Below are 13605 nucleotides of genomic sequence, written 5' to 3'. Positions count from 1 at the left end.
AAAATTTTTTAAAAAACTATTTCCTTCTCCATCTTTTAAAAAATATTTTATCTTTTATTTTACAGAGAGGGGGAGGGAGATAAAAATAATCTGATTGCATTGGTAAACAGTTGCTAAGAGTTTGGTAAACTGTTGGTAAACAGTTGATAAACATTGGCAATCAGTTTACTTTTTTATTAGACTTGACTATTAGAAAGCAATCTGTATATCAAGCCGCAATCTTTGTCTCTTTGTCTAATTTTTGTCCTAGATCCACTTCTTCAGGTCACTCAGAACAAGTCTCATTTCTCTGTCACACGCAACTCACCAGCCATTTAAATACAACACTTGCATTCTCCTAGAGCTCTTTCAAGTACATTTCCAACGGCAAGACTAACATTTGGACTTGCAATTCCTATGCCTCAACTGAATACTTGGACAAATAATTTTGGCTTCCTCTAAGTCAAAGTGGTTCCCAAATAATGCCTTGGTTCCTTGGGGTACTGTAACCCTTGCTAGCTACCCAACACATTCTAATATGGGCTTAGAACTTATTTCTTGCTGCAAATGAGGATACTTTCTGTGCCAGTGCTGTCAGAAAATGTGAAGGAGATGGTGGTACAGTTAGTTGACGTAAAAGATATCAGAATGTTTTATTTTTATTTTTTAATTATTTTATTGTTGTTCAATTACAGTTGTCTGTATTTTCTCCCCACATCTCCCCCCCACCCCATCCAAGCCCATATCCCTCCCTTGCTTCCACCCTCCCTCTTGGTTTTGTCCATGTGTCCTTTATAGTAGTTCCTGAAAACCCTTCTCCCCACTGTCCCCTCCCCACTCCCCTCTGGCTATTGTTAAATTGTTCTTAAGTTCAATGACTCTGGTTATATTTTGTTTGCTTTTTTCTTCTATTTATTATGTTCCAGTTAAAGGTGAGATCATATGGTATTTGTCCCTCACCTCCTGGCTTATTTCACTTAGCATAATGCTCTCCAGTTCCATCCATGCTGTTGCAAAGGGTATAAGCTCCTTCTTTCTCTCTGCTGTGTAGAATTCCATTGCGTAAATGTACCATAGTTTTTGGATCCACTCATTTGCTGATGATGCATTTAGGTTGCCTCCAGCACTTGGCTATTGTAAATTGTGCTGCTATGAACATTGGGGTGCATAGGTTCTTTTGGATTGGTGTTTCAGGGCTCTTAGGATATAATTCCAGCAGTGGGATTGCTGGGGCAAAGGCAGTCCATTTTTAGTTTTCTGAGAAAATTCCATACTGTTTTCCACAGTGGCCGCACCAGTCTGCATTACCATCAACAATGTACTAAGGTTCCCTTTTCTCCGCATCCTCTCCAACACTTGTTTGTTGATTTATTTATATTGGCCACTCTGACCGGTGTGAGGTGGTATCTCATTGTGGTTTTAATTTGCATCTCTCTGATGGCTAGTGATGCTGAGCATCTTTTCATGTGTCTCTGGGCCCTCTGTATGTTCTCCTTGGAGAAGTGTCTGTTCAAGTCCTTTGCCCAAGTTCTTGGAGTGGAGTCGTGTGAGTTCTTTATGTTTTGGAGGTCAAACCCTTGTCTGATCAGAACTTTTTAGAACACACAGGTGCAGCCTGGGATGCAGACAACTCCATCAGACAATTACCCAGCTTGTAATGTAGTACTCTAGTTCTACTTATTTTCTTCAAACACTGCCAACAATTCTTGCACTTGAAAGTGGATGGCTAGCACAAATCAGGCCTGTCACAGTCCTGCTCTCCGGCTACCCGTCTGCCCCTCCCCTCAGTGGCTTCCCTTTATAACCCATACTCTAGCTTCTCAACCTGCTGCCTCAATATTTTCATGCTCACATTTAATGCATTTTGTTACTTTAGATAAGATCTTGATAAATATTTTGTTATTCTGAGGCAGTTGTGGTATACTTTCAATCACTCTTGGGAATGTGTCTCTACTGTCCTATATGATTTCTACTTTCATTATTGTTTCTGGAAAGTAGATACCATGCAGATGCATTTTGTACATTAATAGCAAAGTTATGAAAATTTAAAACATAAAAAGCAAAACAACTTTTGAGTAACTGGAAACCCATGTTGAATGAATATAAACAATTTTATTCAACCATATTTCTAATTCCAAATCTGTAATAAGGTGTTTTGGAGTGGACCATAAAGCAAGTGTGGCCTCAAATTGTACATAATGGAATTAAATCAAATGATAATTGTAAGGATACCCAAGAAAAGAAAATAATAAGCAACAAAAATACAGGGGATGTGATTAGCTGAGATGGGACTGAGTATCAACAGTGCATGGTTTAGAAATAAAGTAAAATTTTGAATAAAGAACAAAATAAAAAATATAAATGAAAATAAAGTACTTTTTGTTAGCTCAAAATCTTCATATACTCAGAAACAAACTTTTATTCCCCCCAAAAGCTTCCTAATTACTACTAAGAAGGCTTGTTTAGATAAAAGAATGAAAATGTTAAGATTAAAAGAATAATAATAAAATAGTAAAATATTATGTTTTCTAAATTACAGGGATATGATATGATTTAGTAAATTCTGAAAAGAAAATGATATAAAATATCAATTGAAATAATTAATTCCATTCAGACAAATATTAAATGTGTAGGACCCATTTGTCAAGAGGGTGGATTCCAATATATTATTGGGCTAATCGAATAACACGGAAAATGTGGCAAATCAGGATCAATTACAGGTTTTGAGCATGTATCATGCCAAACGACACAACTTTTGTTTGAACAAAACTCTATAGACATGCCCATTTCTACGACAGTTTTGCTTCTTGCACAGGACACAGAAGTCCTTTTAGTTAAATTTGTGCTCAGGGAACATACAGGTAAATAATGTATTTAAACGTAAGAGATAGAACCAAGAATAGAACCAAGAAATAAGACTAACTAAAGTATAAAATGTAGCATATCTCAAGTGGTGAAGATTATTAGGATGTAAAGTATGACTATAGTAGAGAATCCACATGGGAGTGGTAATTTTCAGGAGAAAGAAAAGGATAAACAAAAGAATAAAGAAAGCAGAAATGTCAGTGAGCTCTTGGTAGCAAAAAACCCTTGACAGGTAAGAAAAAAGGAAATATAAACAGCCCTGACCAGGAGTCAAACTGGCGACCTTACAGTTCATGGGATGACACCCAACCAACTGAGCCATACCAGCCAGAGCTGTTTAAAACTTTTTGCTTATTGACTATGTATGCTGTATTAAGTATTTTGGTTAATACTTAGAATTCAAATTTAAAATACAAGTTTCTAGATTTATCATTTTAGTCATTATCTTCTGAGTGAAAGGAATCAAACTTTCACATATTACAAGAAAATTTAAAGAAATGGTGAAAAAAGGGAGAGAAAGGTGACGGAGGAGTAGGAATCTTATTAGCAGTGTATAATTAATACTTAAGTAAAATTATATTTCCATTTAATTTTCACTAATTCTCCTAAGAATACAAGAATAATAAATAAACTCATGTTTCCTTATAATTTATTGAAAATCAGACAGAAAATGTTAGTGAAATACCCAATAAATTCCAAGCACCACATGTCCACATTAACTACAATGCTTTGATATTCCTTTAGTGAGAGAATGCACACACTAGTTCCTTTGTTTTAAAATAACTGCCTGTGTTTGTGTATTTTGCGATACACCTCAGTCCCTTCTATCTCTCTGCTAGGTTTGGCCTCATTACTTCTGCTTTCCAGCTCTCCACTGACTTTTGGTACTAGAGGTAGAAAAATCAACAGTCTTTGTCGTTATAGGAAAAGGTAATTATCATTAGTCCAAGAAGCATTTAGGTAGTACAATCAATAAAAGTTGGGTGGAGAGGGAGGTTAGTGGAATATATGGTTTTGTAGACCAAATCTACTAGATTTTGAGTTTGAGTAAGCTGACAAGCCATGAATTACTATGGTAAAAACCACATTATGAGAAATGGCCATAAAGATAAGCACTATTTTCTGGAGAAAGTGTTATAGTTTGTGTGGTACTGAGCGAGAAACAAATATGGGAACTCAAAACAAGGACTCATAAGGTTAATCAAAAGAATTAACATTTGAAAATTTTTTTAAAAAGCAAGGGGAAAAAGGAGAAATAATGCAAGAACAAAATTATTGTAAGTATGACATGTTTCATCTAGGAAAAGATTCTGGGGTCCAATTGATGCTGCAACTTTAAACCATTGACCTACAACATTTTGAATTAGGAGGTGGATGTATCCCAGAGTCCTAGTTCAGGCTGAACTTCTATGTGGAGATATAGGCTTTGAGAATGGAACCTCCACGTTCATTCCTTCAGTCAACTCATATTAATTGAGTGTTTTCTATTTGACAATTCTAAACTCAAGAATTAGCAGTGATCCAAACATTATCTGACCTCTTGAAGTTTACATTTGAGTGATGGATATAGACAATAACTGAACAAAGGAACATAGAATATATGTTCGGTTATGGTACGTACAGTAAAGAAAAATAAATCAGAGGAAGGGGATGGAAACTGTCAGCAGGTACAATGTTAGATAAGGTTGTCAAGTAAGAGTTTCCTGAAGACTCAAAGGTAAATATCTCAAAACGAGATAACCAAAGTGGTTGGAAGACAAGTAGTCCAGGAACATGAAATAACAACAAACCCAAGACCCTAGGTGGATAGGGATGTGCTTGTTCTGTTCCAGCAGGATCAGAAAGGAGGCTCCCACAGCTAATACAAACAGGCTGAAGCCAGCGTTAAGTCAAACTTTCCATTTTGTTACAACAAATACTATGAATTTGTGTTTTTACTTGTCCCTAAAAATTCACATTTTAGAGTCTTTAACAACTAAGTTTCATGAAGATATTCCCATTTAGACAAGATAAGCTGACCACTTGGTCCTAATTTTATCTGGTTGTTGCTACATGTACAGCCTAGAACAGGTCTAAGAGAGCTGTTTATTATGTCAGGAGGGACTGCCTGCTTCAGCATATTAAATTTTAATGTAGTGTTGTGAATGATTTTCGATAATTGCCAGAATTCCCGAGCCTTTAACAAGGATAGTTCTCCTATGGTGAAAATCTTCTAAACATGTTCCTTTTAAACACATGGCAGCAGGGTATTTTAAGAATTGTTACTTCATAATTTTTGGTAAAAGCACTCAGTTTCTCTGTCTACTTTGCAGCCTGACCAATGGAGGTCTCAAAGTTTCAGATACTGTTATTGTGCACAGTCTGAATGAAAGTTGCAGTTGATAAAAATAATTCATAGTAAAAGCTATACCTCTTGCAACTTTGTTGGAGATGGATATCTATGTCCTGAAATAAAGAACTTACTTAATGATAAAAATTAGGCTCTGCTGTATCATTTTTGATTTCTATTCTCTCAGAAAAATAAGGTCCATGGTCACAGGTCCATGGTCAATCAGATTCTAGATTCCTCTGTCCATCATATCAGGAGTACAGAAGATATAAGAAAAAATGTCTTAGAAAGTTTTATTTTTCAGACTTGAAATTCAAATACAAAATGACTTTTGTACAATAGGATGTTAGGTTATATTTTTCCAATCACTGAGGTATGAAACAAGTCTCTGAAAAAAACTTTTACAGGAAGGGCACCGCTGAGAATAACTGGGGTAAGTAGAAGTTCTCTTTTAGGAAGATCTGTTTGTCTAATCTAAGACTAATGGCATGAGCCACTGATCATCACTATGCTGATGTTATTTCAGAGAAATATGGTCTCTCAAAGAAGACAGTTGTAATAAATTTGATCAAGGTTCTTGTGTGTTGCCTATGTAATGAGTAATTTTACTCTATTTGAAAGTCATGGAATTGTGAGATCTCATGAATATATCTCAGTATATATTCACAACTATATGGTGTGCATAAAATTATGAAATATTTATTATCAATATTATTATTTACTTTTTGTCCACTCAGAAAAACAACTCAGAGTGCTTGAAAATATTCACCTAATCAGCAAAGAAAAGTAGGTTTTGCTTGTTGAAACAGTAGAGAGAAATATAAGTAAGAATTTTGAGATCATCCATTTTTCTCATTTTTCTTGGTACTAAATAAGGTACATAATTTTTTCAGGTGAAGTCTTAAATTGTTTCAGATAAACATTTATAAGAATGTGCACAGGAGTTAGAAAATCATTATAATTCAAGACATGAGCTTGAGGGAAATTAATTAAACCCTGGATATCACAATTTTGAAACCCTAGGCTTTACCTAATTTTGTTATAGGTTGTGAGAAAGTCAGAGAAGTAAGTCCTGTGCCCATGAATATTGATTCTATTTCAATGATATACTCCAAAAAATTGTTTCTATTCTTTTCAGCTACAATTGAACAAAAACATATACAACTGATAGTAAATTGGTTAATGTTGTACTTTAGGCAATAGTAAAAAAGCCATTTTGTTTTCCTTGACTTTAGTCTTTAATAACTTATAATGTATATGATAATATTAAATTAGTTAGAGGGTTGATTCATTCCTTCTTGTCTCCTTTGTGAGAAAAAAGTTACTTAGAAATAGGTATTTGCATTACATATCTTGAAAGTGGTTAGAGTTACAAAAGTCCTAAGCCAAGAGAGAATTTTGTCATATTTTAATGTACAATAACACTTCCAGTCTTAGTGCCTTTCACAAAAATCAAACAGCATGCAAAAATAAATAAATAAACAAACCATATACTCTCTGTCAGTGGTCCTGACCACAGATTGAATCACTTACCAAAAAAGAAAAGGCATCGTAAAATCTCAAGGGGTGTAAATCTTCACTAAATGTTTTCCTCTACTGGTAAAATCAACATTTAGTGAGTATTAAGTGTTAATATTTGGTGTTCTTAAAAATGAACATCCAAATGCATGGCTTAATATCGTCCACAATAGCAATATTGCCAAAAGAAAGAAAAAGAAGCAAGTACCAAAAGAAAAAAAAATGTTTCAACCTGGATATGAAATAACACCTGGGCCCTTTTCAACTGTGAACTCCAATAATCTACTGTTATTACGGAAGTTATCATTTACATAGTAAAATTTTCTCTTGTGACTGGGTATAAGGGAAAGGGAAAAAAGAAAATTTTATTTCATTTTGGCTTCCTGCAGTGGCATCAACCTTACATCATTGTAAGCACTGATCTGCCCTTTAAGAAATGTTATTTACATTTCAGGGGGTAGAAACTTGGACTGATAGAAGAATGGTTTATCTTGAGACTATTTATAGTACCAATAACTATTTTTCTATGTATTGAATATCTCTATCATTCAATCCTATTTTGATTGGGAATAGATTCAAATTTCAATAATAAATGTGTCAAGGTCATGTTAAAAAAGCTGATGTTAATTTAGTTATTAAAATAAAATAAATTTATATAAAATTTGTTGTATCTCTTCTCTCATCATAGGAGTATTTGGCTTGTTTTTCTAGAAAATTGTTTTCACTTAATACTTAAATTTTTATAAAAATTTATGTGCTGCATCAAGAAGAACAGCACTCTTATGGACAGTTGTGAGAAAACCTGAATTTCAGAGTCCTTGTGATGAGATTGTTTAAGACCCTAGGTGTGCTGTTTGCAGTAGGCTTGCCGATATATATGCTAGGGTCCATGATTAGGAGAAACCACAGCAATTAAGGGGAAGGTGAGGGCCATATTTTCACTATTTTCTGTCAGATACACAAATAGCTTGGTGGTCTTAATTTGGTTCTTTTAAAAATTGGGGCAATGTTACAACCGAGTTTATATCCATTTAAAGGAAACATTTAAATTTAGGGTCAGTAACTTCTTCAATACACAGGAAAATTGCTTTGTTTTCCATTTAAAAGCACAACAGCAAAATACGGCAGCAGATGTTCCAACAGTAGCATTACTCAGAAACATAACTGATTTTAATATATTAATTAAATGAAACAAGAGTCCAGGCACTACTCAGGGGACATAGGATTAGTTAATGACAACATACAGAACACAGATTGAGAATGACAACTGGTGTGAGGTGTTAGTGAAACCATGAATTAGAATCCCAGATAAATGGAAGAAATAGGTCAGGCAAGACTCACTGATTTACAGCCCTAGGTAATTAAGTACTTTGGACAGTTCCCAAAGACACTGCATCCTTCCAGGTACTTAGAGAATGAGATAACTGGACCTATTCATTTAACACTACCTCTTGGTGTCTCCCGTATACATGCGTGTAACCTTAATACCAAAGGAATTATCTGCATTCATCCAAAGAACTCTGTGTCTGTGTTTCACATGAAGACTACACCTTCAGTCGTGACATGGAGGTTTGTAAAGTTCATGGTACCTGAGGCTATGACGGGCTCGCCACTGGGCCTTGTTCTATTAACTTAAACTTGAGTGAATATGAAAAAGTAAAAAAGAGATCATCTAAGTTACAGAAAAGAGTCTCTTTACCAACACCTTATGGTCCTTCAGAGACAAAACCTCTGGGTCATTTACATTCAAGGCCATTCAGCAGCTGTTTTAAAGCAAACTGAAATGAGGTTTTCAGCCTGGCTTGGGTTGGTGACGCAGGAAAAAAACTTTCAGAATCCCGAAAGTTCTGCCTAGAGCCATTTGGCCTAACAGTAGATGATAACTCAAGCACATTAAGGCATTGCTTGCAGCCTCTGGTAAGCAACAGAATTGTTCTGTTGGAGCAAGGACTTTGAGCCAGTTCCTAAGTGGGAAAACTGCAATTCAGGCTACCTGATTTCTAATCAAAGGACAGATTCCATCTTAGCTACATCTGTTCACTGGGATTAAATTAGAATTATTGACAATGAGACAAAAATGTATACATACGAGAAATGCTTAAAAGAATATATTCTTCATAGCTGCTTTTCAGATAAGTGTTTCCTATTGTGAAACTGAGTGGTGGGGCAGGGGAAGCTCAGACACACTGTAAGAATGGTTTTCTCAGTCATGAGCAGTTAACCAGACATTCTATGCAGGTCTCCCTTGATCTTTGCTAATGAAAAATGAATGGGCGCCCAGTCTCTAAAAAGAAACGCTCCAAGCTTGGAAGCATTATAAGCAGGAAGAAGCAGGGGGTACCTTTCTACCTCCAGTTGCCTTAGCAGTTTTGCTGTCTTGGTTTGTGGGCTGGAATCGATCTAAAGGGCCCCACATTGTGAACACGTGTGTACCTTTAATGCTTAGAGTAACTCAATATCTTCTTAATTACTTTAGTGGATTCACAGATATTGGAGATGAATTTTCCAGGCTTGCTGAGGGCTCTAAACAGCACTGAGAAAGCATGAGAATGTTCTATCTAGCAGGAGGAAAGAAGGAAAAAATGGTCCTAACACTTAAAAGGAAGAACATATAACAACTGGGATTTTATTAAAGAACTCTTACGAGAGATGGACATCCTGAAGGTGTGACAAATATAAAAGTTCTCAGGTATTTGCCGAGTTGAGCAGCACATGATTGTTACTCTTTATAGTCCGAAAGCACCAAAGCAGAAAGAGCATCCCCTAGGTTTCCTTGATGAATAATACATGAAGTGTTAGCCCTGAACCTGGAGCTCAGGATCCATCCTGAAGGAATAGCAGTGAGTTTTTATTAGAATGTCAATTCTACTGGTTTTCAGCTGTAATTGCAGGAAAATGTGAAGATCCTGAGATTTGAGAATATGCCCTGTGTGTCCTTCCAAATAGTTATGTGGCCTGACAAAAGAGCTTTTTATCTATCTAAACATACCCCCAAAGTCATATATGTAAATAGCACTATTATTATTCTATGGCCAGCTCTGTGCATGCTGAGGGTGATTAATAAGTTGGCACCAAACTGATCAAACTTAATGTGTCAATACTGAAAAGAAGTCTGAAGGAGATTTATGACGACCCACTCTGGCTCATGAAATTAGTCATGTTTGTATGGTTTCAGGATGTTTCCCTAAAAATTCAACAGGAGCCTAAAATTTAAGCCAGATTATTCTTGAAAATATATTGGTATTAAATGTCATGACATCTAGTTTATCATGAGGAATACTGGAAATTTAACATGAACATTTAGTTTATTTTTTTTTTACCTTCTATACAGTTAATATAATCTTTATTCTTAAAATTAGAGAAAAGGTCATATTGTTATTCATCCTATTCTTGGAACATTCCTGTTTGTTAAGACATTGGTTCTTTGCTACATAAATGTGATATTTAAATAAGGTAATTAAATATAATACATTATTATTACAAACATTCAAACTAATGAACACCACTAAGTGATGTCACAAAGTCCATAGGCAAATATACTACAAAACTTATTGTTTACTTACTGACGGCTTTCATATCATTAGTTTTCATACATAATCTAAGGCAGCTTATATTCATACAGCTTTTTTATTTAAAATACTTTTAATCAGTCTCCACTGTTATTCATTTTTGATAATCTGAAGAAGAAACAAGACCTATGTGTAAAACCACTTTCTTTTCCTGGGTATTTTTGCCTATGTCTTGTAAATTTGGAGATAAACAACTAAATGTCTCAGCCGTAGCTTAGGCATACGTCTCAGCCTAAACTGCCAAAGAGTGTGAAGTAAAAGAAGAGATTTTAATACCTCTAACAACTAAAAAATATTGAGTTCTTAAATAACTATAGTCTATTGAACATCTACAGATAAATGAAGGAGGTAGTAGAGAGCTGAATTTTAACAAACTCAGTTTATTTGCTGATGGTAGACCTCAAGATATTTTATGGGTAAGCAGCATTGTATATGCCATGAGTTTTGTTTATAATATCACTCACTATTAATTGCAGTTCAGTAAACTAGATTCATCTTTGGACTTAATAATACAAATGAATATAATTTACACATATAAAAATTATAAGGTGGAATAAAAGTATTATTTTATACTTTTCATTTTATTATTTTAAAATTCCATTATTCATACACAGACATAATTTCATTACACATAAACTACATACATATAGATGTTACTTAAGTATATAAATGAGATCATATCAACATGTTATTTATTTGTATTTTTCAATACTATCATTTCCCCTTCTCATCTAAGACTACCGGGGCTCAGGGATGCTAACTGGGCTACCTAATATTTACAGTGGGCAAGTAATAAGGCACAGTATGGCTCATGTTACAGTGCTCTTTCCATGGAAACCTACTCAAGGTTTCCCATTAAAACCCATTCAAGGTTTTAATATATCTCATGTTCATGTTTGATTTGGCTACACAAGGAGACTTTCAATTCTGCTTGTAGGGGTGTCCAACCTTTTGGCGTCTGTGGGCCACACTGTGCCACTGGGCCACTGGAAGAAGACTTGTCTTCGGCCACACATTAAATACATTGTGACACGTAATCACAAAAAACAATCTCATAATGTTTTAAGTAAATTTACAATTTTGTATTGGGCTGCATTCACAGCCATTCTGGGCTGCAAATAGGACACCCCTGTTAAGAGCTTTGGAATTCATCCACAGATCCTATTTTCCATCCCATCAGTTTTCATGGGAGGCAAATGAAGACCAGTGAAGTGAAGTAACTGGAGCTATAAGATGGGACTTGAACTCAAGCCCTGCACTCTTTTAGTTGTTACCTAGAGATGAAGATAATTTATCTGCAAGGTCACAGCTTAGCCTTGGGAGGATTTTACAGGATACTTCAATGGGTATGTACATACACATTTCTCTTAGCATCATAAGAGTGGCATTAATTCAGATGTATTTTAACCTTTCTTTAGGAAATATGTTTCTAAAATTACTTTATTAAAGCTTTCAAACCAAAAACAGTAGCACATTGGTAACCTGATGTCTTAATTAATTTCAGAGGAAAAAATGTGATGTAGCAAGGAGCAGGCATAGCAGTAGAGCTGTGCTTACCTTCATAAGTCCCACTTTCCAGGAGGGCACCACTTTTCTCCAACTCCATGAAGTCTTCAACTGTGATGAAGATATAGTCCACTCCGGGGACCTCACCCTCCTTATGTGGCCTTGTGGTGCCTGAATAAGGAAAATTAAAAATGAAAGAAAGACTCTATGTGGTTTATTGTTGAACTTTAAAAATACCATAATACTTCTGAATATTCAATAACAGTTGTTTGTACATCTTGCTAGTTAGCAGTTTGCATTTGTCCTTCTGTTTGTTTGGAAATAGAAAAAAGCAGGGGTAAAGATTAAAGTAAATATACAAAGCATTTTTCTTCTTCACACTTATAGGAGTCATTGCCTTGGAATGTGGCTGCATAGATTTTTTAGCAAAGAATGCAGACCATTGTGGCTGTTTTGAAGAGGTGGTTTGAATACTGGGCTAGGAGCTTGCTAGCTCAGGAATTTACATATCTCATTTTTTCCATGAATGGACCTCTATTGTTCTGTGGACTGCTTTGCTATGGCATAAAATACAATGGAAAGTAAAAATGTTAGCAAAATGTCAATTTATGTGTATATTCGCATGATCTGATCTTTGGGGGTGTGATTGTTAGTTTTTATTTGTTAATTTTGTACCAAATGACTTATATTTGATTTAAAGGATCACAAAATCATTATTACTTAAAATTAAATAAATAATAGTTGGAATTGAGTAATAATTATCATTAAGTTAGTATAATGCTCATAATAGAATTTCCTTCCTTGTTGCCTTTAATTCTGACTTAATGGGGAGGTGGCAGCATGGGCCCACCACTCCTGTTTCCTGTATCACCTGCAAAGTAAGTGGAGCATATGTGGCCTGTATGACAGGACCATCAGCTCGTGGTTCATCACATGTCTGCTGAGAACGCAGCCTTCCGGAGCTGCTGTCCAGTTCATGAGGTGGGAACTAAAATACAGACAAATTAAAGGCTGTGTGTTTATTTCCTGGTACATTTCCTTCCTTAAATAATCTCCGAGCTTCTTCTTTTCTTTTGCTATGCCCCTATGTAAGATCTTTTAATGGTCATATTGGAATTTACATGATATATACTTAAGAACGTTATGCAGAAGGTAGATATATAGGCAAAGGGATAGTACATCGTCAGACTTTTACATATTTAAGATCTCCTCCATATTCTCTATATATTAAACAAAAATGTTTCAAATCCTTAATTTTTATTTTCACTCTCTGAAATCTTTATCAAGTAAGCCATGACAATAGCCAGTAATTTCTCCTTTTGGTCTATTAAGATCAATCTTTACTGCAAATAAGAGGCATAAACTAATGTCAGAATAACAATGAGCTATAGAAAATTGATTCTTGGTAAAAATGAATAATTTCTATTGAAAACATTTTTTTAAGATTTGAGGGCATTACTTTATTTTTTTCCATAATAATGTTTAATGACTTTCCCCTGAATTTGTCATTTTATTTTGTTTGAGTCACATTTTGCAATGTTTCCTACTGTTTTTATGCTATTAAATATAAACCTCCCACACTGAGTATGCATAATGTTGTCAAATTAATGTTTCTATGAGAATCTTAACTTTTAATATTGACTTTTATGTGCTTAACCCTTGTGAATTAAAAATACATTATCATGGTTTTTGGCAATCAATTTGTTTTTCTGTTTATTTGGAACACACTCTAATTATTAAGAAAAATGACATCACAAAGTTTCGATTTTCCTTCCTGATTTATCTGCATATATCAGAAGCTACACGGTTTAATTAATTACCTTCTTACAGTGTGCTAAT

The 13605-nt window shown here is 34.8% G+C and overlaps 1 protein-coding gene across 1 annotated transcript in view; it reads right to left on the bottom strand.

Moving 5' to 3' along the window:
* The window catches only part of MAGI2 (membrane associated guanylate kinase, WW and PDZ domain containing 2), a 1366741-nt gene that overhangs the window by 572697 nt on the left and 780439 nt on the right, over positions 1 to 13605 (bottom strand). The window contains 1 exon segment of the mRNA XM_053926810.1: positions 11818 to 11937. Within this exon segment, the coding sequence (XP_053782785.1) occupies positions 11818 to 11937 (120 nt within the window).

This window comes from Desmodus rotundus, chromosome 6, assembly GCF_022682495.2.
Source record: "Desmodus rotundus isolate HL8 chromosome 6, HLdesRot8A.1, whole genome shotgun sequence".
In the NCBI taxonomy this organism is placed as follows: Eukaryota; Metazoa; Chordata; class Mammalia; order Chiroptera; family Phyllostomidae; genus Desmodus; species Desmodus rotundus.
This window is presented reverse-complemented; position numbering and strand designations above follow the sequence as displayed.